Genomic DNA, 25,064 nt, shown 5'->3' on the forward strand with positions numbered 1-25,064 from the left:
CTCAGTCCCACTCCCCCCGCTCAGTCCCACTCCCCCCCCCCCGCTCAGTCTCACTCTCCCCGCTCAGCCCCACTCAGTCTCACTCCCCCCGCTCAGTCCCGCTCCCCCCGCTCAGTCCCACTCCCCCCGCTCAGACCCACTCCCCCCGCTCAGTCCCACTCCCGCCTCTCAGTCCCACTCCTCCCGCTCAGTACCACACCCCCGCTCAGTCCCACTCCCCCTGCTCAGTCCCACTCCCCCCGCTCAGTCCCACCCCCGCCCCTGCGAAGTCCCACCTCCCCCCGCTCAGTCCCACTCCCCCCGCTCAGTCCCACTCCCCCCGCTCAGTCCCAGCCCCCCCTCTGTGAAGTCCCACTTCCCCCCGCTCTGTCCCACTCCCCACGCTCAGTCCCACCCCTCCTGCTCAGCCCCCTCCCCCCACTCAGTCCCACTCCCCACGCTCAGTCCCACTCCCCCCGCTCAGTCGGACTCCCCCCGCTCAGTCTCACTCCCCCCGCTCTGTCCCACTCCCCCCGCTCAGTCCAACACCCCCCGCTCTGTCCCACTCCCCTCGCTCAGTCCCACTCCCCCGCTCAGTCCCACTCCCCTTGCTCAGTCCCACTCCCCCCGCTCAGTCCCACCCCTCCTGCTCAGTCCCACTCCCCCTGCTCTCTCCCACTCCCCCTGCTCAGTCCCACTCCCCCCGCTCAGTCCCACCCCTCCTGCTCAGTCCCACTCCCCCCGCTCAGTCTCAGTCCCCCCGCTCAGTCCCACTCCCCCCGCTCTGTCCCACCTCCCGCCCCGCTCAGTCCCACTCCCCCCGCTCAGTCCCACTCCCCTCGCTCAGACCCACACCCCCCTATCAGTCCCACTCCCCCCCGCTCAGTCCCACTCCCCCCCTCTTTCCCACTCCCCCCGCTCACTCCCACTCCCCCCGCTCAGTCCCACTCCCCCCGCTCTGTCCCACTCCCCCCACTCAGTCCCACTCCCCCCGCTCAGTCCCACTCCCCCCGCTCAGTCCCACTCCCCCCGCTCAGTCCCACTCCCCCCGCTCAGTCCCACTCCCCGCTCTGTCCCTCTCCCCCCACTCAGTCCCACTCCCCCCGCTCATTCCCACTCCCCCCGCTCAGTCCCACTCCCCCCGCTCATTCCCACTCCCCCCGCTCAGTCTCACTCCCCCCGCTCATTCCCACTCCCCCCGCTCAGTCTCACTCCCCCTGCTCAGTCTCACTCCCCCCGCTCAGTCCCACTCCCCCGCTCAGTCCCACTCCCCCGGCTCAGTCCCACTCCCCGGCTCAGTCCCACTCCCCCCGCACAGTCCCACTCCCCCCGCTCAGTCCCACTACCCCGCTCAGTCCCACTCCCCCTGCTCAGTCCTACTACCCCCGCTCAGTACCCCCCCCCCGCTTAGTCCCACTCCCCCCGCTCAGTCCCACTCCCCCCGCTCTGTCCCACCTCCCGGCCCTCCTCAGTCGTACTCCCCCTGCTCAGTCCCACTCCCCCCGCTCCGTCCCACCCCCCCCCCCACTCAGTCTCACTCCCCCCGCTCAGACCCACTCCCCCCGCTCAGTCCCACTCCCGCCTCTCAGTCCCACTCCCCCCGCTCAGTACCACACCCCCGCTCAGTCCCACTCCCCCCGCTCAGTCCCACTCCCGCCTCTCAGTCCCACTCCCCCCGCTCAGTCCCACTCCCCCGCTCAGTCCCACTCCCCCCGCTCAGTCCCACTCCCCCCGCTCAGTCCCACCCCCGCCCCTGCGAAGTCCCACCTCCCCCCGCTCAGTCCCACTCCCCCCGCTCAGTCCCACTCCCCCGCTCAGTCCCAGCCCCCCCCCCCTGCGAAGTCCCACCTCCCCCACTCTGTCCCACTCCCCCCGCTCAGTCCCACCTCCCGGCCCTCCTCAGTCGTACTCCCCCCGCTCCGTCCCACCCCCCCCCCCCGCTCAGTCTCACTCTCCCCGCTCAGCCCCACTCAGTCTCAGTCCCCCCGCTCAGTCCCACTCCCCCCGCTCAGTCCCACTCCCCCCCGATCAGTCCCACTCCCCCGGCTCCGTCCCACTCCCCCCGCTCAGTCCCACTCCCCCCGCTCTGTCCCACCTCCCGGCCCTCCTCAGTCGTACTCCCCCTGCTCAGTCCCACTCCCCCCGCTCCGTCCCCCCCCCCCCCCCCCGCTCAGTCTCACTCTCCCCGCTCAGCCCCACTCAGTCTCACTCCCCCCGCTCAGTCCCACTCCCCCCGCTCAGTTCCACTCTCCCCGCTCAGACCCACTCCCCCCGCTCAGTCCCACTCCCGCCTCTCAGTCCCACTCCCCCCGCTCAGTACCACACCCCCGCTAAGTCCCACTCCCCCTGCTCAGTCCCACTCCCCCCGCTCAGTCCCACCCACGCCCCTGCGAAGTCCCACCTCCCCCCGCTCAGTCCCACTCCCCCCGCTCAGTCCCACTCCCCCCGCTCAGTCCCAGCCCCCCCCTGTGAAGTCCCACCTCCCCCCGCTCTGTCCCACTCCCCTGCTCAGTCCCACTCCCCCCGCTCAGTCCCAGCCCCCCCCCTGTGAAGTCCCACCTCCCCCCGCTCTGTCCCACTCCCCTGCTCAGTCCCACTCCCCCCGCTCAGTCCCACCCCTCCTGCTCAGTCCCACCCTCCCTGCTCTGTCCCACTCCCCCTGCTCAGTCCCACTCCCCCTGCTCAGTCCGACTCCCCCCGCTCAGTCCCACCCCTCCTGCTCAGTCCCACTCCCCCCGCTCAGTCTCACTCCCCCCGCTCAGTCCCACTCCCCCCGCTCAGTCCCACTCCCCCGCTCAGTCCCACTCCCCCCGCTCAGTCCCACTGCCACCGCTCAGTCCCACTCCCCCCGCTCAGTCCCACACCCCCCGCTCAGTCCCACTCCCCCTGCTCAGTCCTACTACCCCCGCTCAGTATCCCCCCCCCCGCTTTGTCCCACCTCCCCCCGCTCAGTCCCACTCCCCCCGCTCTGTCCCACCTCCCGCCCCGTTCAGTCCCACTCCCCCCGCTCAGTCCCACTCCCCCCACTCAGTCCCACTCCCCCCCCTCTTTCCCACTCCCCCCGCTCACTCCCACTCCCCCCGCTCAGTCCCACTCCCCCCGCTCTGTCCCACTCCCCCCACTCAGTCCCACTCCCCCCGCTCTGTCCCACTCCCCCCGCTCAGTCCCACTCCCCCCGCTCAGCCCCACTCCCCGCTCTGTCGCACTCCCCCCACTCAGTCCCACTCCCCCCGCTCATTCCCACTCCCCCCGCTCAGTCCCACTCCCCCCGCTCATTCCCACTCCCCCCGCTCAGTCTCACTCCCCCTGCTCAGTCCCACTCCCCCCGCTCAGTCCCACTCCCCCCGCTCTGTCCCACTCCCCCCGTTCTGTCCCACTCCCCCCGCTCAGTCCCACTCCGCCCGCTCAGTCTCACTCCCCCTGCTCAGTCCCACTCCCCCCGCTCAGTCCCACTCCCCCCGCTCTGTCCCACTCCCCCCGCTCTGTCCCACTCCCCCCGCTCTGTCCCACTCCCCCTGCTCATTCCCACTCCCCCCACTCAGTCCCACTCCCCCCACTCAGTCCCACTCCCCCCGCTCAGTCTCACTCCCCCTGCTCAGTCCCACTCCCCCCGCTCATTCCCACTCCCCCCACTCAGTCCCACTCCCCCCGCTCAGTCCCACTCCCCCCGCTCTGTCCCGCTCCCACCGCTCTGTCCCGCTCCCACCGCTCTGTCCCACTCCCCCCACTCAGTCCCACTCCCCACACTCAGTCCCACTCCCCCCACTCAGTCCCACTCCCCCCGCTCTGTCCCACTCCCCCCGCTCTGTCCCACTCCCCCCGCTCAGTCCCACTCCGCCCGCTCAGTCTCACTCCCCGCTCAGTCCCACTCCGCCCGCTCAGTCTCACTCCCCCTGCTCAGTCCCACTCTCCCTGCTCAGTCCCACTCCCCCCGCTCTGTCCCACTCCCCCCGCTCAGTCCCACTCCGCCCGCTCAGTCTCACTCCCCCTGCTCAGTCCCACTCCCCCCGCTCAGTCCCACTCCGCCCGCTCAGTCTCACTCCCCCTGCTCAGTCCCACTCCCCCCGCTCAGTCCCACTCCCCACACTCAGTCCCACTCCCCACACTCAGTCCCACTCCCCACACTCAGTCCCACTCTCCCTGCTCATTCCCACTCCCCCCGCTCAGTCCCACTCCCCACACTCAGTCCCACTCTCCCTGCTCAGTCGCGGTAGCCCTACAAGCTTATTTCTTTCAAGTATCCATCCAACATCCTTTTGAAATCATTCTTTGTTTCTGCTTTCACCAGCTTTGTGGGCAAGTGTTCCAGCTCAAATCTGTGACCTTGTACCATCAGCGAATGGAAGGAGCTTTTCTCAGCCTATCATAATCCTGTATGCCTCTATCGAATACCCTCTCAATGGCCTTTGCTCCAAGAGAACATCCTCCAGCCTTTCCAGCCTAAGCCTGTAACTCCCCCACCCCCGGAACCAATCTGTTCAAACTATCTGCACCGCCCCAAGGATCGTCACAGTCTCATCTCTCCTAAAGTGTGGTGGCCGGAACTGGGCAGGAGCCGAACCACGGCTTGTTAAAGGTTCAGCGTAACTTCCCTGCTTTTTGGTGTGTTGGGTGCTCTGGATCCGTGGAACACATACAGGCCACCAACACTTAAAATAGTGCAACACTATTTTGTTAAGTTAGAAACTGTTGAACATACTTTCACTGTGGGTTAACACGATGTTAGATTAAACTAAAGACCTATGCCTGTCCTAACCAGTCTATGCACTCAGCACATGGTGAAGATCTGTGCTGTAAGCTGTAAGCTCTGTCCTTCTGGGAGGCTGCATCCCGAATGAGCGGGAACTCTGATGCCCCCTGTCTACATAGTGAGTGTGCTCTAACTGGTGATTGGCTGCGGTGTTGTGTGTGTTGATTGGTCCCGCTGTGTGTCCATCAGTGTGTGTGTCTGTGCCATTATATACTGGTGTATATTATGACATTCCCCTTTTATAAAAAAATGTATGTGTGTGGCAATAAATAATGTGTGGTGAGAATGTTCCTAACTACGTGTGGGGTGTGAAGACATATTTACAGGACTACGTACATGAGAACTAAGCTATTTACATGGGAAGGAGCCTGGTGCAGAGAAGTAGTATGCAACAAGAATAACAAGATCAACACTATATACAAACCAGGGAAACGATCAAACAAAGCAACAAAACAATTCAGAGAGTCCATCAATTCGAAAAGTCCATAAATCTAGTCTCTGAGGTGGGCGACGAATTTGGTTGACCACCTCAAGGGTCAAGAGCTGCCGGTTCAGGAGCGGGCTGGACTGCGTCAGAGTCAGAGGGAGGCAGAGTGACAGGGATTTCTGCATAGTCCGTGGCACGGTCAGCAGTAGGGCGAGGCGACAGTGGAGGATCACGTAGCGAGCGTGGAACGAGGTGAAGGGCGCGTCGATTGCGGTGCAGAATAGAGCCATCCGGTAGACGAACCAGGAACGAGTGGGGGGCCACCTGCCGAAGGACAACAGCGGTTGCAGACCAGCCACCATCCGGAAGATGGACACGGACGTTGTCATCTGGAGCCAGAGCAGGGAGATCAGCTGCACGGGAGTCATGAGCCGCCTTGTGCTGTGCACGAGCAGCTGCATTCGGCGAAGGACCGGAACGTGGTCGAGGTCTGGGACATGGATGGACGGCACCGTCGTCCTCAGGGTACGACCCATGAGCAGCTGGGCTGGCGACAGGCCAGTGGACAGTGGGGCGGAGCGATAGGCCAGCAAGGCGAGGTAGAAATCAGACCCAGCATCGGCAGCCTTGCGTAAGAGCCGTTTGACGATATCAGTATAAAAGTGATCCCCTACAGTGCAGACTTTGTTTGCACTGAGTGCTGAATTTGGTGCTTTTTGAGTGCGATAGTGAGAGTTTGGTGACCGAGGGAGTTAGGTGAGGAGGGAGTAAGGTGCTCCTTTCATTTTGTTTCCGACATTTCCGCAAAGAGTGCGAAGAGAGCCAGGAGTTTACAGAAAGTGTAGCTGACTGGGAGCAGAGTCGGAGGGCGGAGATCTAGTTAGTCCACACAGCAGCAATATTCTGTAAGGTAAGAGGGGATGGAGGCTAGGCCAGTTACATGCTCCTCCTGTAGGATGTGGGTGGTGAGGGATACCACCGGTGTCCCCACTGACTATACCTGCGGGAAGTGCACCCAACTTCAGCTCCTCAAAGACCGTGTTAGGGAACTGGAGCTGAAGATGGATGAACTTCGGATCATCCGGGAGGCAGAGTGGGTGATTGAGAAGAGTTACAGGGAGGTAACCACACCCCAGGTACAGGACAAGAATAGCTGGGTTACAGTCAGGGGGAAAAAAACAAACAGGCAGACAGTGCAGGGATCCCTCGTGGCCGTTCCCCTTCAAAACAAGTATACCGTTTTGGATGCTGTTGGGGGGGATGACCTACCGGGGGAAGGCCCTAGCGGCCAGGTCTCTGGCACTGAGTCTGGCTCTGGGGCTCAGAAGGGAAGGGGGGAGAATAGAAAAGCAATAGTTGTAGGAGATTCAATGGTTAGGGGAATAGATAGGAGATTCTGTGGTCGCGAGCGAGACTCCCGGAAGGTATGTTGCCTCCCGGGTGCCAGGGCCAGGGATGTCTCGGATCATGTCTTCAGGATCCTTAAGGGGGAGGGGGAGCAGCCAGAAGTCGTGGTGCACATTGGTACCAACGACATAGGTAGGAAAAGGGGTGTGGAGGTAATAAACAAGTTTAGGGAGTTAGGCTGGAAGTTGAAAGCCAGGACAGACAGAGTTGTCATCTCTGGTTTGTTGCCGGTGCCACGTGATAGCGAGGCTAGGAATAGGGAGAGAGTGCAGTTGAACACATGGCTGCAGGAATGGTGTAGGAGGGAGGGCTTCAGGTATTTGGATAATTGGAGCGCATTCTGGGGAAGGTGGGACCTGTTCAAGCAGGACGGGTTGCATCTGAACCAGAGGGGCACCAATATCCTGGGAGGGAGGTTTGCTAGTACTCTTCGGGAGGGTTTAAACTAATTTGGCAGGGGAATGGGAACCGGATTTGTAGTCCAGCAACTAAGGTAGCCGATATTCAGGATGCCAAAGCATGTAATGAGGCAGTGGGGAAGAGAACACTGACAAAGGAGAGTATTTGCAGGCACGGAGATGGGTTGAAGTGTGTATACTTCAACGCAAGAAGCATCAGGAATAAGGTGGGTGAACTTAAGGCATGGATCGGTACTTGGGACTACGATGTGGTGGCCATCACGGAAACTTGGATAGAAGAGGGGCAGAAATGGTTGTTGGAGGTCCCTGGTTATAGATGTTTCAATAAGATTAGGGAGGGTGGTAAAAGAGGTGGGGGGGTGTCATTATTAATTAGAGATAGTATAACAGCTGCAGAAAGGCAGTTCGAGGAGTATCACCCTATTGAGGTAGTATGGGTTGAAGTCAGAAATAGGAAAGGAGCAGTCACCTTGTTAGGAGTTTTCTATAGGCCCCCCAATAGTAGCAGAGATGTGGAGGAACAGATTGGGAAACAGATTTTGGAAAGGTGCAGAAGTCATAGGGTAGTAGTCATGGGCGACTTTAACTTCCCAAATATTGAGTGGAAACTCTTTAGATCAAATAGTTTGCATGGGGTGGTGTTTGTGCAGTGTGTCCAGGAAGCTTTTCTAACACAGTATGTAGATTGTCCAACCAGAGGAGGGGCAATATTGGATTTAGTACTGGGTAATGAACCAGGGCAAGTGATAGATTTGTTAGTGGGGGAGCATTTTGGAGATAGTGACCACAATTCTGTGACTTTCACTTTAGTAATGGAGAGGGATAGGTGCGTGCAACAGGGCCAGGATTACAATTGGGGGAAGGGTAAATACGATGTTGTCAGACAAGAATTGAAGTGCATAAGTTGGGAACATAGGCTGGCAGGGAAGGACACAAGTGAAATGTGGAACTTGTTCAAGGAACAGGTGCGACGTGTCCTTGATATGTATGTCCCTGTCAGGCAGGGAAGAGATGGTCGAGTGAGGGAACCATGGTTGACAAGAGAGGTTGAATGTCTTGTTAAGAGGAAAAAGGTGACTTATGTAAGGCTGAGGAAACAAGGTTCAGACAGGGCATTGGAGGGATACAAGATAGCCAGGAGGGAACTGAAGAAAGGGATTAGGAGAGCTAAGAGAGGGCATGAACAATCTTTGGCGGGTAGGATCAAGGGAAACCCCAAGGCCTTTTACACATATGTGAGAAATATGAGAATGACTAGAGCGAGGGTAGGTCCGATCAAGGACAGTAGCGGGAGATTGTGTATTGAGTCTGAAGAGATGGGAGAGGTCTTGAATGAGTACTTTTCTTCTGTATTTACAAATGAGAGGGGCGATATTGTTGGAGAGGACAGTGTGAAACAGATTGGTAAGCTCAAGGAAATACTTGTTAGGAAGGAAGATGTGTTGGGCATTTTGAAAAACTTGAGGATAGACAAGTCCCCCGGGCCTGACGGGATATATCCAAGGATTCTATGGGAAGCAAGAGATGAAATTGCAGAGCCGTTGGCAATGATCTTTTCGTCCTCACTGTCAACAGGGGTGGTACCAGGGGATTGGAGAGTGGCGAATGTCGTGTCCCTGTTCAAAAAAGGAACTAGGGATAACCCTGGGAATTACAGGCCAGTTAGTCTTACTTCGGTGGTAGGCAAAGTAATGGAAAGGGTACTGAAGGATAGGATTTCTGAGCATCTGGAAAGACACTGCTTGATTAGGGATAGTCAGCACGGATTTGTGAGGGGTAGGTCTTGCCTTACAAATCTTATTGAATTCTTTGAGGAGGTGACCAAGCATGTGGATGAAGGTAAAGCAGTGGATGTAGTGCACATGGATTTTAGTAAGGCATTTGATAAAGTTCCCCATGGTAGGCTTCTGCACAAAGTAAGGAGGCATGGGATAGTGGGAAATTTGGCCAGTTGGATAACGAACTGGCTAATCGATAGAAGTCAGAGAGTGGTGGTGGATGGCACATATTCAGCCTGGATCCCAGTTACCAGTGGTGTACCGCAGGGATCAGTTCTGGGTCCTCTGCTGTTTGTGATTTTCATTAATGACTTGGATGAGGGAGTTGAAGGGTGGATCAGTAAATTTGCAGACGATACGAAGATTGGTGGAGTTGTGGATAGTAAGGAGGGCTGTTGTCGGCTGCAAAGAGACATAGATAGGATGCAGAGCTGGGCTGAGAAGTGGCAGATGGAGTTTAACCCTGAAAAGTGTGAGGTTGTCCATTTTGGAAGGACAAATATGAATGCGGAATACAGGGTTAACGGTAGAGTTCTTGGCATTGTGGAGGAGCAGAGAGACCTTGGGGTCTATGTTCATACATCTTTGAAAGTTGCCACTCAAGTGGATAGAGCTGTAAAGAAGGCCTATGGTGTGCTCGCGTTCATTAACAGAGGGATTGAATTTAAGAGCCGTGAGGTGATGATGCAGCTGTACAAAACTTTGGTAAGGCCACATTTGGAGTACTGTGTACAGTTCTGGTCGCCTCATTTTAGGAAGGATGTGGAAGCTCTGGAAAAGGTGCAAAGAAGATTTACCAGGATGTTGCCTGGAATGGAGAGTAGGTCTTACGAGGAAAGGTTGAGGGTGCTAGGCCTTTTCTCATTAGAGCGGAGAAGGATGAGGGGCGACTTGATAGAGGTTTATAAGATGATCAGGGGAATAGATAGAGTAGACAGTCAGAGACTTTTTCCCCAGGTGGAACACACCATTACAAGGGGACATAAATTTAAGGTGAAAGGTGGAAGATATAGGAGGGATATCAGAGGTAGGTTCTTTACCCAGAGAGTAGTGGGGGCATGGAATGCACTGCCTGTGGAAGTAGTTGAGTCGGAAACATTAGGGACCTTCAAGCAGCTGTTGGATAGGTACATGGATTACGGGAAAATGATATAGTGTAGATTTATTTGTTCTTAAGGGCAGCACGGTAGCATTGTGGATAGCACAATTGCTTCACAGATCCATGGTCCCAGGTTCGATTCCGGCTTGGGTCATTGTCTGTGCGGAGTCTGCACGTCCTCCCCGTGTCTGCGTGGGTTTCCTCCGGGTGCTCCGGTTTCCTCCCACAGACCAAAGATGTGCGGGTTAGGTGAATTGGCCAATGATAAATTGCCCGTAATGTCCAAATTGCCCTTGGTGTTGGGTGGAGGTGTTGAGTTTGGGTAGGGTGCTATTTCCAAGAGCTGGTGCAGACTCAAAGGGCCGAATGGCCTCCTTCTGCACTGTAAATTCAATGATAATCTATGATTAATCTAGGACAAAGGTTCGGCACAACATCGTGGGCCGAAGGGCCTGTTCTGTACTGTATTTTCTATGTTCTATGTTCTTATGTTCTATGTACTCCCTTCTCTGCTTTGCCGTTGGATTGGGGGTACAGGGGACTGGACGTCACATGGGCAACATTGTACCGCCTGGCAAAGTTGGACCATTCTTGGCTGGCGAAGCAGGGGCCATTGTCCGACATAACCGCGAGCGGGATGCCATGTCGAGCAAAGGTTTCTTTACATGCACGAATGACTGCAGACGAGGTGAGGTCGTGCAACCGTATCACCTCCGGGTAATTCTAAAAGTAGTCCATGATCAGGACATAGTGTCTACCCAGCGCGTGGAACAGGTCGATGCCCACCTTGGTCCATGGTGACGTGACCAACTCATGGGGCTGCAGGGTCTCACGTGGTTGGGCCGGCTGGAAGCGCTGACAAGTGGGGCAGTTGAGCACTGTTTTGGCTCTGTCCTCATTAATGCCGGGCCAGTACACTGCCTCTCGGGCCCGTCAGCAGCTCTTTTCCACACCAAGGTGGCCCTCGTGTAGTTGTTCCAGGACAAGCTGGTGCATGCTATGCGGGATGACAATGCGGTCCAGTTTTAGAAGAACCCCGTCTACTACCGCCAGATCATTTCTGACATTATAGAATTGGGGGCATTGGCCCTTGAGCCACCCGTCTGTTAGGTGGCGCATGACACGCTGTAGCAAAGGGTCAGTCGTCGTCTCGCGGCGAATTTGGATGAGGCGTTCATCCGAGGCAGGTAGATTGGAGGCCGCGAATGCCACATGGGCGTCAACCTGGCAGACAAATCCCGCTGGGTCACATGGAGTGTTGACTGCCCTGGAGAGAGCGTCAGCAATGATGAGGTCCTTGCCTGGGATGTATACCGGCTGGATGTCGTATCGCCGGAGCTTGAGAAGAATACGCTGGAGGTGAGGCGTCATGTCGTTCATGTCTTTCTGTATTATATTGACCAGCCGGCGATGGTCGGTCTCGACGGTGAATTGAGGAAGTCCGTAGACATAATCGTGAAACTTAACAACACCGATCAGAAGGCCCAGGCACTCCTCCTCTATCTACACATATCGCTGCTCCGTGGGGGTCATGGCACATGACGCATATGCAACAGGGGGCCCATAATGATGCCTTATCACGTTGAAGGAGCACTGCCCCAATGCCGGATTGACTGGTACTGGTCAAAATTTTGGTCTCCTTTGCTGGATCAAAGAAGGCTAAGACCAGGGCCGAGGTCAGTTTTGCCTTGAGTTCTCTCCATTCGCGCTCATGGGCAGGGAGCCATTGGAAGTCTGTTGTCTTCCTGACCAGGTTCCTGAGAGTCATGGTATGAGAGGCGAGGTTAGGTATGAATTTCCCTAAATAATTGACCATGCCCAGAAATCGGAGGACCGCCTTCTTGTCCTCTGGTGTTTTCATAGCTGTGATGGCAGCTACCTTGTCCGCATCCGGCTGCACACCCAATTGGGAGATGTGGTCCCCGAGGAACTTAAGTTCTGTCTGACCAAAAGAGCATTTGGCCCTGTTGAGGCGGAGGCCATGCTCATGTATACGTCTGAATACGCGCTGGAGGCGACTAACATGCTCCTGCGGGGTGGTGGACCAAATGATTATGTCATCGGCATAGACGCGAACACCTTCAATACCTTCCATCATTTGTTCCATAATCCTATGGAACACTTCTGATGCAGAGATGATCCCAAACGGCATCCTGTTGTAACAATATCTGCCAAAGACGGTCTTAAATGTGCAGTTTACTGCCGGATTTATCGAGCTGGATTTGCCAGAATTCTTTTGAGGCGTCGAGTTTGGTGAAGAGCTTGGCGCGAGCCATCTCACATGTGAGCTCTTCGCGCTTGGGAATTGGATAATGCTCCCTCATAATATTGCGAATTAGATCCTTGGGATCAATGCAAATTCTCAATTCGCCGGAAGGCTTTTTTACACATACCATGGAACTGACCCAGTCGGTCGGTTCCGTGACTTTGGAAATCACTCCTTGGTCCTGGAGGTCCTGCAGCTTGAGGCGGTCCTTTTGGGGTGCTGGGACCCTGCGAGGTGCGTGCACCACAGGCGTGGCATTCGGTTTTAATAAAATCTTTTCGGTGTACGGGAGCGTGCCCATGCCCTCGAAGACGTGGTGGTACTGGTTGATAATGGCGTCGAGCTGTGCCCTGAAGTCAGTGTCCTGAAAGGGAGATGCATCAGCAGGAGAGAGAGAGTGAACTCTCTGAACTAGGTTCAACAGCTTGCATGCCTGCGCGCCAAGCAGGGAGGCTTTCGAGGAGCCCATGATTTCAAAGGGAAGGGCGGCTTTGCGTGACCTGTGCGTCACTTCAAGTTGGCATGAGCCGCTGGCAGGAATGGCATTGCCATTGTAATCTAATAGCTGGCAGGCTGATGGAAGGATAGGTGGTTTGACACGAAGGCTTTGGTGGTCAGACCGCGCAATGAGATTGGCGGAGGCACCAGTGTCCAGGCGGAATCGTATTTGGGACCGGTTGACCGTAAGGGTGACACACCACTCATCGTCCGGATCGATGCTGTATACTGATATAGGCTGGATTCTTTGCTTCGGGGACACCCTGTTTTTTGTAACGATACCGACTCGAAAAGGCGCCTCCGGGTCCTTGGTGTCAATATCGGGTAGCAGGTCCGAATCGGGCTCGGTGATCGTGGGTTGAATGGCCCGGACATTCCTGCAAGGCCGGCTGGAGCGACGAGAGTTGGCAGACTGAGCTGATCTGCATAAAGCAGCATCGTGACCAAGTTTGCCACATCGCTGGCATCGTCGGGATTTGGCAGGACATTGCCGCTTTAAGTGGGCGGAACCACAGTTGTCGCACATTGTAGCGTCAGTATGTTCGCTGAGCCACCGCGCATGCGCGGTGCAGTCGTACGTGGTGCGCGCCTGCGCAGTACGTTCGTCGACGTCGCCGTCCCCTCGTTTGGTGCACACAAGCGCGGGAGTCCGCGAAAAGCGCGCAAAATGGCCGCCCTCATCCAGGCTGAGGCCCTGGAGTTGCTCGATTGCTTGGACCAGTTCTGCCTCGTGGGGACCTTGCTGCGCCGTTTCAGCCGCTTGGATGTGGGAATACCGACTAGTGGCGTTTTCGTGTAGCACGCAGGTCTCGATGGCGGTCGCTAGGGTGAGCTGCTTTACCTTGAGGAGCTGCTGGCGTAGGGGGTCCGACTGAACCCCGAAAATGATCTGGTCGCGTATCATGGAGTCGGAGGTGGGCCCGTAATTACAGGACTGCGCAAGGATGCGGAGGTGGGTGAGAAAGGACTGGAAAGGTTCATCCATACCCTGCAAATGCTGTTGGAATACATAGCGCTCAAAACTTTCATTCACCTCGATGCTGCAGTGAATGTCAAACTTAAGGAGGACTGTCTTGAATTTTGATTTATCTTCACCATCAGCAAAGGTGAGAGAATTGAAAATGTGGATGGCATGTTCCCCGGCCGTGGATAGGAAGAGACAGATCTTCCTGGTGTCTGAGGCATCTTCCCGGTCTGTGGCTTCACGGTAGAGCTGGAAGCGTTGTTTGAATATCTTTCATTTGGCCCCGAGATTACCGGTGATGCGGAGCGGCGGCGGCGGGCGGACGCTGTCCATTTTGCTGGATGGCTGTATGCTGGTGGAAGGCAGATCACTTGCAGGTAGGTCTAAGAAGTTCTAACATCCCTCAACTACTGGTACCATGATGTGTTGGATGCTCTGGATCCGTGGAACACATACAGGCCACCAACACTTAAAATAGTGCAACACTATTTTGTTAAGTTAGAAACTGTTGAACATACTTTCACTGTGGGTTAACACGATGTTAGATTAAACTAAAGACCTATGCCAGTCCTAACCAGTCTATGCACTCAGCACATGGTGAATATCTGTGCTGTAAGCTGTAAGCTCTGTCCTTCTGAGAGGCTGCATCCCGAATGAGCGGGAACTCTGAGGCCCTCTGTCTATATAGTGAGTTTTTGGACAGCACGGTAGCATTGTGGTTAGCACAATTGCTTCACAGCTCCAGGGTCCCAGGTTCGACTCCGACTTGGGTCACTGTCTGTGCGGAGTCTGCACATCCTCTCCGTGTGTGCGTGGGTTTCCTCCGGGTGCTCCGGTTTCCTCCCACAGTCCAAAGATGTGCAGGCTAGGTGGATTGGCCATGATAAATTGCCCTTAGTGTCCAAAATTGCCCTTAGTGTTGGATGGGGGGCAAGATTCTCCGACCCCCCGCCGGGTCGGAGAATTGCCGGGGGCTGGTGTGAATCCTGCCCCCGCTAGTTGCCGAATTCTCCGGCACCGGATATTCGGCGGGGGCGGGAATCGCGCCGCGCCTGTTGGCGGGCCCCCCCCCCCCCGCGATTCTCCGGCCAGGATGGGCCGAAGTCCCGCTGCTAGGATGCCTGTCCCGCCGGTGTGGATTAAACCACCTCTCTTACCGGCGGGACAAGGCGGCGCGGGCGGGCTCCGGGATCCTGGGGGGGGCGCGGGGCGATCTGGCCCCGGGGGGGTGCCCCCACGGTGGCCTGGCCCGCGATCGGGGCCCACCGATCCGCGGGCGGGCCTGTGCCGTGGGGGCACTCTTTTCCTTCCGCCTTCGCCACGGTCTCCACCATGGCGGAGGCGGAAGAGACTCCCTCCACTGCGCATGCGCGGGTTGCCATGAGCAGCCGCTGACACTCCCGCGCATGCGCCGCCCGGCAATGTCATTTCCGCGCCAGCTGGCGGGGCACTTCCGCCAGCTGGCGGGGCGGAAATCAGTCCGGCGCGGGCCTAGCCCCTCAACGTTAGGGCTCGGCCCCCCAAGATGTGGAGGATTCCGCACCTTTGGGGCGGCGCGATGCCCGACTGATTTGCGCCATTTTTGGCGCCGGTCGGCGGACATCGCGCCGATACCGGAGTATTTCGCCTGGGGTTTCTGGGTTATGGGGATAGGGTGGAGGTGTTGACCTTGGGTAGGGTGTTCTTTCCAAGAGCCGGTGCGGACTCGATGGGCCGAATGGCCTCCTTCTGCACTGTAAATTTTATGATAATCTATGAACTGGTGATTGGCTGTGGTGTTGTGGGTGTTGATTGGTCCCGCTGTGTGTCCATCAGTGTGTGTGTCTGCACCATGATATACTGGTGTATATTATGACACTTTTGTGCTCACTTCCTCTAATTATGAAGCCCCAGATCCCCATAGGCTTTGCTAACCCACTCTTTCCATATCCTTTGCCACCTTCAGAGATGCAACCCAAGGTCCATCTGCTCCTGCGCACTCTGCAGATCTGTGCAATTCGGTCTGTATTGCGTCTCCCCATCCCTTCTACCAAAATGCCTCACTTCACAGTCTGTGTTTAATTCTATCTGCCACCTGTCTGCCCATTCTGCCAGCCTATCTGTGTCATGCTGCAGGTGATTTGTGCCATCGTCCCTGTTTGTTGGGGGGCTGGTTTAGCTCAGTGGGCTGGTCAGCTGGTTGGTGATGCAGAGCGAGGCCAGCAGCGCGGGTTCAATTCCCCTACCGGCTGAGGTTATTCGTGAGGGGCGAGGCCTTCTCAACCTCGCCCCTCGCCTGAGGTGTGGTGACCCTCAGGTTAAATCACCACCCTCCCTCAGCGCTCCCCCCTCAAAGGGGAAAGCAGCCGGTGGTCATCTGGGACTGTGGCATCTTTATCTTTTTTTAAAAATATTTAATTCAAGGCATTTTCATATAAACAAACAAAAGCAGAAGACCAAACAATATTATAAATATCCACCACTCACTCTCCCCTGCCCCAATACTCCCCCTCCCCCCTCCTGGCATCCCCATTTTAACCCCCTTAACCCCTCCATTCCCGTCCCCTATGTCATCCCTCGACAGTGCCTTATCCTGTAACCCCAAAGGCGGCAGCCCAGGAAAGGAAGGTTCCTCTCTCCTTACAAAATTCCGGACCGGCAGGTGCTTAAAACCGTTCCCCCCGGGCAGCACCTACTCTTCCTCCAGGTCCTCCAACCTCGCAAACGTGCCTCCTAATTGCCACCAAATTGCTCTAGCCCCGCTCGTCGCCACCCACGAGACCTCGCGTCCAACCCCCCTCCCTTGGCGCAAACCTATGGCTGCTGCTCACACCGAGGCTCCCTCCTGTCCCCAATGCTGCCTCCAGTGCCCCCACAACCTAATGCCGCCACCACCGCTGGGCTCACTGAGTACCTGGCCGGTGGGAACGGCAGAGGCGCCGACAACAAAGCCCTTAAACTCATTCCCCCACATGATGCCACCTCCATCCGACCCCACACCGACCCCTCCCCCACAACCCATTTCCGAATCATAGCGATGTTTGCTGCCGAGTAGTAGTTCATCATGTTTGGCGGCGTCAGCCCCCTCCCTCTCCCCCGTTCAGGGGAGGCAGTGGGGCAGTGGGATTGTCGCTGGACTGGTAAGAGACCCAGGGAAACACTCTGGGACCCGGGATCGAATCCCACCATTGCAGACGGTGAAATTTGAATTAAATTAAAATCTGGAATAAAAAATCTAATGATGACCATGAAACCGTTGTCGATTGTCACCTGGCTCTCCAATGTCCTTTCGGAAAGGAAATCTGTCATCCTTATCCAGTCTGGCCTACACGTGACTCCAGACCCACAGCAATGTGGTTGACTCTTCCATTCCCTCAGGGATGGGCATTAAATGCTGGTGCAGCCGGCGGGGCCCACATCCCATGCACAAATTCAAAAGAATACCCATTCAAACAAGAACTGGGAAAAGCGACCTGCAGATTGACTGCAGATGGTAATGGAGATGCTGAAGGGACTTCACACTTGAGGAAAATGGACTCTATGAGAATGACAATTGCTTTCTTCCCGTTGCAGCAAGAGCAGGACATCGGTCATGCTGTGGAGAGTGACGGGGGAGCGAGGCAAGAAGGGGCATGCAGTGGCTCGGGAACTTTCGTCCTTCGGATTCAGATACCAAAGATAGGTCAGGTAAGAGTACTCCTCAACGCAGCCTCCTTGGCCACAATGTAGTGATTGTTTAGTCCATAGGAACAGGGAAAGTCATTCGGAACAACAGCTGTGTGGGCAAACATGACAATTGTTTTGTGCACAGCAAGATCCCACAAACAGCATTGACTAAGGAAGGAAATGTTGGCTCGTAATCAGAAGAACTCTTTTGCTGTCCTTTAAGTAATGCCCCGGGATCTTTATTGTCCACTGGTACTGGAATAATGGAGGCAAGTTGATGGCTCCATACGGATTTACGAACAAAGAGCAGGAGTTGGCCATTTGGCCACTGGAGCCTGCACGATCATTTAATAACATCTTGGGCGGGATTCTCTGGTCGCCAAAGCTGAGATCACCTTTGACGATCGGCCGGAGAATACCCGCTTACGACCAAATCGGGGGCAGTGCCGCTTTCACGATGCTCCGCACCCTTCAAAGCGGCGTACTCGCAGAGTGCACTGCGCGCCGTGTCGGTGACCTCAGGACATTGCCTGAGGCCCACACCCCCGATGCTCCGTCCCCGACCGGCCGAGTTCCCCACAGCGTATCATGTGGTATCATCCGTCGGGAATCATAGCATTTACAGTGCAACTGCGCTGACCGCTGTGTTACTGAGCGACGGTGGTGACTTAGTCCAGTGCCACCACCGTCGGGGGAGGGCCGATCTGCAGGCAGGGGGACTTTGACAGAGGCTGGGGACACTGTTGGGGGGTGGTCCAGGGCTCATGAGCTGGCCAAAGTGGGGGCACTATTTGGTAGGCCGGGTCACGAGCGGCCGCCACCATGTTGCTGCAGGCCGTCGGCGTGCGCTTGCGCGGCCACGGACGAACCAATTCTCCGGGCCGTATCGGCAGCTAGAGCCTGGTGCTCTACGCTGCCTGCCTGCTAGCCCCCCACCAAATGGAAGTAAAACACTGTGGTAGTCACCACTGTTGCATTATATTTTATATACTGGTATTACGATGAGGCCCCTGTGTGGTATTAGAGGTATTACTGTACCTGATAGGCTGCAGCACCATTGGTGAAACTGTATGTTTTCTATTGGTTAGGATGTATGGTAGCTCCGCCCTGCTAGGTGGGGTATAAGAACCCGTGCCGCCCCAGCAGCCTTCATTCTGTACCTGAGCTGCTGGGGGAAACATCTATCTTATTAAAGCCTTCAGTTGGACTACAACCTCGCTTTAGTGGTCATTGATCATGCATCAATTTAATAAGCTAGTTTTTTTTTAAAAGGATGGAGCTCTGAATCAAGCCGGAGTGTCTGCAACTCAGCCCCCACGTGGCGAACTCAGCAGCAATCTTTTTTGAAAATATACTTATTAAAGTTTTTTAACACAATTTTTCTCCCTTACAAACAATAAACCCCCCCCCTCGTAACAAAAAAACCCGAGAAATCGCGCAGAGCAAGATATATACATGGCAAAATGATATATTTACACAGCTTTGTACACTGGCCCTCACCCGTACGTGCCAGTTTGCCCAACCCTTCATGTTATCTCTTGCTCATCCACCCTCCCAGGCAGTCCCCCCTTTCCTCACCCCCCCCCCTCCCCCCCCTCCCCCCCCCCAGGACATCCCCCCCCAAGGTTGCTGCTGCTGCCAAAAACACACCCACCGGGGAGCAGAAAATGCAAGTCCTGCACTCAAGGGCGAGCCCGGAGATTTACACCCTCATCGAGGAAGCGGAAGTCTTAGATGCAGCAATAGAGCTGCTAAAAGGACATTATATTCGCCCAGTAAACCAGGTCTACGCCCGGCACCTGCTTGCAACAAGGCGACAAACCCCTGGGGAATCGCTGGAAGAATTCTACCGTGCACTCCTGGTGTTGGGGAGAAACTGCAGCTGCCCGCAAGTTTCGGCGAGCAAACACACTGAACTCTTGGTCCGGGACGCTTTCGTGGCAGGTATGCTATCCTCACAAATTCGCCAGCGACTGCTAGAAAAAGACACTCTGGGTCTTAATGAGGCACGGGCCCTTGCTGGCTCCCTGGACGTGGCCTCCAGGAACGCCCGCGCTTACGTTCCTCGACCGCGCGGCAGCACCTGGGCAGCGTGGATCCCCTCCGCAGCCGACCCCGAGACATCCCCCATCCCCCCACAAGCTTGCGCTGCAAGGCGGCCTGGAAACCCCGGGGGACCCCGCTGCTACTTTTGCGGGCAGGCTAAGCACCCCCGCCAGCGCTGCCCGGCCCGCACATCCATCTGCAAGGGATGCGGCAAAAAGGGCCATTTCGTGGGGGTATGCCAGGCCCGTGCGGTTGCCGCGGTCTGCAGTGGCGAATGCGGACCGCAACCACAAACTTCTCCACGGTCCCCGTGCGGCCAGCGGTCTCCGTCATCTTCCTATTCCAGGACCACGTGCGGACCCCGGGCGCCGCCATCTTGTCCCGCGGACGCCACGTTAGAGGGATGGGCGCCGCCAATTTGTGCACCCCCAGCCATGTGCAACCAATGGGAGTTGCCATCTTGAATGAACCCCCAGGACCCCAGATCGGCTGACCACGCACTGCCCGAAGAGAACTCTCAACTGCTGCGATTAGCCTCGGTGAACCTGGATCAGTCCCGGCCTCGAACATTCTCAACTGCTACAATGACTGTTTTCATCAACGGGCACGAGACGTCCTGCCTAATCGACTCTGGGAGCACGGAGAGCTCCATACACCCCGACACGGTAAGGCGCTGTTCTCTCCTCATCCACCCCATTAATCAAAAAATCTCCCTGGCCTCCGGTTCACACTCAGTGGAGATAAAGGGGTTTTGTGTAGTGAACCACACAGTCCAAGGAAGGGAGTTCATAAATTTCCATCTCTACGTCCTTCCCCACCTCTGCGCGGCTACACTCCTGGGATTAGACTTCCAGTGTAACCTTCAAAGTCTAACCTTCAAATTCGGCGGCCCTATACCCCTCCTTACTGTCTGCGGCCTCGCGACCCTTAAGGTCGATCCACCTTCCCTGTTTGCGAACCTCACCCTGGATTGCAAACCCGTCGCCACCAGGAGTAGACGGTACAGTGCCCAGGACCGGATCTTTATTAGGTCAGAGGTCCAAAGGCTACTGAGGGAAGGGGTCATTGAAGCCAGTAACAGTCCCTGGAGAGCTCAAGTAGTGGTGGTAAAGACCGGGGAGAAGCATAGGATGGTCATCGACTACAGTCAGACCATTAACAGGTTTACGCAGCTGGACGCGTACTCTCCCCCCCCGCATATCCAACCTGGTAAATAGGATCGCGCATTATAAGGTCTTCTCCACGGTGGATCTCAAGTCCGCCTACCACCAGCTCCCCATCCGCACTAGTGACCGCAAATACACTGCTTTCGAGGCAGATGGGCGGCTCTACCACTTCTTAAGGGTTCCCTTCGGTGTCACCAACGTGGTCTCGGTCTTCCAGCGCGAGATGGACTGAATGGTTGACCGGTACGGTTCACGGGCAACATTCCCGTACCTCGATAATGTCACAATCTGCGTCCACGACCAGCAGGACCACGACACCAACCTCCAAGAATTCCTCCAGACCGCAAAAATCCTTAACCTTACATACAACAAGGATAAATGCGTGTTTAGCACTGACCACCTAGCCATCCTCGGCTACGTAGTGCGAAATTGAGTTATAGGCCCCAACCCTGAACGAATGCGCCCCGTTATGGAGTTCCCCCTCCCTCACTGCTCCAATGCCCTGAAGCGCTGCCTAGGGTTTTTCAGTTACTACGCCCAGTGGATCCCCAACTTTGCGGACAAGGCCCAACCCTGATCCAATCCACAGCTTTTCCCCTGTCGATAGAGGCCCGCCAGGCCTTCAGCCGCATCAAAGCAGACATTGCAAAGGCCACGATGCATGCCATCGACGAGTCCCTCCCCTTCCAGGTCGAGAGCGATACGTCTGACGTAGCTCTGGCGGCCACCCTCAACCATGCGGGCAGACCAGTGGCCTTCTTCTCACGTACCCTCCATGCTTCCGAAATCCGCCACTCCTCAGTCGAAAAGGAGGCCCAGGCCATAGTAGAAGCTGTGCGACACTGGAGGCATTACCTGGCCGGCAGGAGATTCACTCTCCTCACGGACCAACGGTCGGTGGCCTTCATGCTTGATAACGCACAGCGGGGCAAGATAAAAAATGACAAGATCTTGTGGTGGAGGATCGAATGCTCCACCTACAACTACGAGATCTTGTACCGTCCCGGGAAGCTAAATGAGCCTCCTGACGCCCTGTCCCGCGGCACATGTGCCACCGCACAAATGGACCGCCTCCGAGCCCTCCACGAGGACCTCTGCCACCCGGGGGTCACTTGCTTTTTCCATTTTGTCAAGACCCGCAACCTGCCCTACTCCATCGAGGAGGTCAGGACAGCCACCAGGGACTGCCAAATCTGCGCGGAGTGCAAACCGCACTTCTACCGGCCAGAGAAAGCGCACCTGATAAATGCTTCCCGTCCCTTTCAACGCCTCAGCATGGACTTCAAAGGCCCCCTCCCCTCCACCGACCGCAACACGTACTTCCTGAACGTGATTGATGAGTACTCCAGGTTCCCATTCGCCATCCCCTGCCTCGACATGACCGCAACCACCGTCATCAAGGCCCTCCATAGCATCTTTGGTCTGTTCGGGTTCCCCGCTTACATACATAGTGATAGGGGGTCCTCCTTTATGAGCGACGAACTGCATCAATTCCTGCTCAGCAAGGGCATCGCCTCGAGCAGGACGACCAGTTACAACCCCCGGGGTAACGGACAGGTAGAGAGGGAGAACGGAATGGTCTGGAAGACCGTCCTACTGGCCCTCCGGTCCAGGAACCTCCCAGTCTCCCGCTGGCAGGAAGTCCTCCCGGATGCCCTCCACTCTATCCGGTCACTGCTTTGTACCACCACCAACCAGACACCTCACAAACGTCTCCTTGTCTTCCCCAGGAAGTCCTCCTCTGGGACCTCGCTCCCGACCTGGCTGGCAGCACCCAGACCCATCCTGCTCCGAAAACACGTGCGGGCGCACAAGTCGGACCCATTGGTCGAGAGGGTCCATCTGCTCCATGCTAACCTCCAGTACGCCTACGTGGCGTACCCCGACGGCCGACAAGATACGGTCTCCCTACGAGACCTGGCGCCCGCCGGAGCTCCACGCACACCCCAACCGTCCAGTCCCACCCTCCCCTCCACCGGGGCACCTTACAGGAGGATCGGTCCTCCCGCCGGCCCCATCTAGGCCCCCCCCCCACCCACCGACACTCCCCGCAGGCGCTTCCTTCCCAGGTCAACCATTTTCCCCACCAGCACCGTCTAGGGGTGTCGAAGCTGCCACAGAGATCGAGGCCCGCTCCCGGAGTCACAGACGCCCGAGCCTCCACCAGAGTCACCACCGAAGCTCCGACGATCACAGAGGACGACCAGGGCACCGGATCGACTGATTGCTTCAGTTTAAATTGTAAACGGCAAACTGTAAACTCTAAATTTAAATCATCAATTGTAAATAGCTATCAGATTTGTAAATAGCTACAAAACGCTGTACGGAGGTATTACGGTACCTCCATAACTAATTCTACCACGTTGCCATGTTTGTAGTATCAGGCCACCACCCCCGCCGGACTCTTTTTTTAACAGGGGTGAATGTGGTATTAGAGGTACTACGGTACCTGATAGGCTGGAGCACCATTGGTGGAAACTGTATGTTTTCTATTGGTTAGGATGTATGGTAGCTCCGCCCTGCTAGGTGGGGTATAAGAGCCCATGCCGCCCCAGCAGCCTTCATTCTGTACCTGAGCTGCTGGGGAAAACGTCTAGCTTATTAAAGCCTTCAGTTGGACTACAACCTCGCTTTAGTGGCCATTGATCGTGCATCACCCTGTACTACAAGTATGGGAGTAGATCCCTGCCTGCTAGCTCCGCCCAGTAGGCGGAGTATAAATGTGTGTGCTCTCCGAACAGCAGCCACTTCGCTAGCTGCTGAAGGAGGCCCGCATCTCTGTGTAATAAAGCCTCGATTACTCTCTACTCTCGTCTCGTCGTAATTGATAGTGCATCAAACACCATTGTTCCCACGCTGGCATGGGGACATAGCCCCAAAATCGGAAACTCCAGCCCCATGGCCATGTCATTCAATAAGATCATGGCCGATCTCAAATCTGCATCCTGTCCACCCTCAATAACCTTTCAACTTCTTGTTTATCTATCCCCTGCTACCTTAAAAATATTCAGAGACTCTGGGCGCGAATCTCCAGTCGCGTTGGGCTCTCGCTTGAGCGTGACGCGGCCGGTGAATGACGGGAAAGCCCTCCAGGTTGCCTCCCGACAGCCTCTGCGCCTCGCGAGATTCTCAGAGGTTCCGCGAGACAACAGAGTTGGAAACCCGCCCCAGATGGGCGGGACCGAATGACGCTCGCGCAGGTAGGTCGTAAACCTACTGCCACGGTGGCAGTGCAAGGGTGCCTGAGACCAGGGTGGCACTGCCAAGGGTCAGGGGGTGAGGGGGGTTATGACCATGAAATGAGGGTGGGAGAGTGCAGGGCAGATAAGTAGGGGCCTCCAGGAGGTGGGGTGGTGCTGTAAGTGGGTGTGGGAGGGCCTGAAGAGGGGGACCCCATAGCGGGCACATTTGGTGGGTGTGGGGTAGTGTCCGTGTGTGTGTGTGGGGGGGGGGGGGTGATATTGCCTATGGGTGGAGGGTGTAGGGGACCTACAAACTCACTTAGAGATGAGGGCACCATTTCAAAATCTTAGTAGATAGTACCTTAGTATCTAGCACATTAATATCTTAGTAGACAGCATTTTAATATCTAATAGACTAATATCTTAATATACAGCATCTTAGTATCTAACACTAGTATCTTATAGACAGCATCTTAGTAACTAACACACTAATATCTTAGCAGACAGCATTTTAGTATCTGACTAGTGTACTGATTACACTAGTATCTTAGTAGACAGCATCTTAGTAGTATCTAACTCACTAGTATCTTAGTAGACAGCTTCTTTGTATCTAACACACTAATATCTTAGGAGACAGCATCTTAGTATCTAACACATTAATATCTTAGTAGACAGCATCTTAGTATCTAATAGACTAATATCTTACTAGACAGCATCTTAGTACCTAACACACTAATATCTTAGAAGACAGCATCTTAGTAACTAATACACTAATATCTTAGCAGACAGCATCTTAGTATCTAATAGACTAATATCTTCATGGATAGCATCTTAATATCTAATAGACTAATATCTTCATGGACAGCATCTTAATATCTAACACTAATATCTTAGTGGACAGCATCTTAATATCTAATAGTCTAATATCTTTGAAGACAGCATCTTAATATCTAATAGACTAATATCTTAGTGGGCAGCATCTTAGTATCTTATAGACTAATATCTTAGTTGATAGCATCTTAGTATCTAACACACTAATATCTTAGTAGATAGCATCTTAGTATCTAATATACTAATTTCTTAGTGGATAGCATCTTTGTAGTATCTAACACTAATATCTTAGTAGACAGCATCTTAGTATCTAGCACACTAATATCTTAGTAGACAGCATCTTGGTATCCAACACATTAATATCTTAGTAGACAGCATTTAGTATCTAATAGACTAATATATTAGTAGACAGCAGCTTAGTATCTAACACATTAATATTGTAGTAGACAGCATCTTAGTATCTAATAGACTAATATCTTAGTAGACAGCATTTTAGTATCTAACACACTAATATCTTAGTAGACAGCATCTTAGTATCTAATACCCTAATAACTTAGCAGACAGTATCTTAGTATATAATAGACTAATATCTTAATATACCGCATCT

The 25,064-nt window shown here is 55.2% G+C and overlaps 1 protein-coding gene across 2 annotated transcripts in view; it reads left to right on the forward strand.

The window, feature by feature from the left end:
• Positions 1-25,064, forward strand: part of LOC140424771 (NEDD8 ultimate buster 1-like) — a 169,652-nt gene that overhangs the window by 23,090 nt on the left and 121,498 nt on the right. For both annotated transcript variants that reach the window (XM_072508160.1, XM_072508161.1), the window contains exon 2: positions 17,140-17,253. In XM_072508160.1, coding sequence (XP_072364261.1) covers positions 17,140-17,253 — 114 coding nt within the window. The remainder of the gene's footprint in view (positions 1-17,139; positions 17,254-25,064) is intronic.

This window comes from Scyliorhinus torazame, chromosome 6, assembly GCF_047496885.1.
Source record: "Scyliorhinus torazame isolate Kashiwa2021f chromosome 6, sScyTor2.1, whole genome shotgun sequence".
Classification (NCBI taxonomy): Eukaryota; Metazoa; Chordata; class Chondrichthyes; order Carcharhiniformes; family Scyliorhinidae; genus Scyliorhinus; species Scyliorhinus torazame.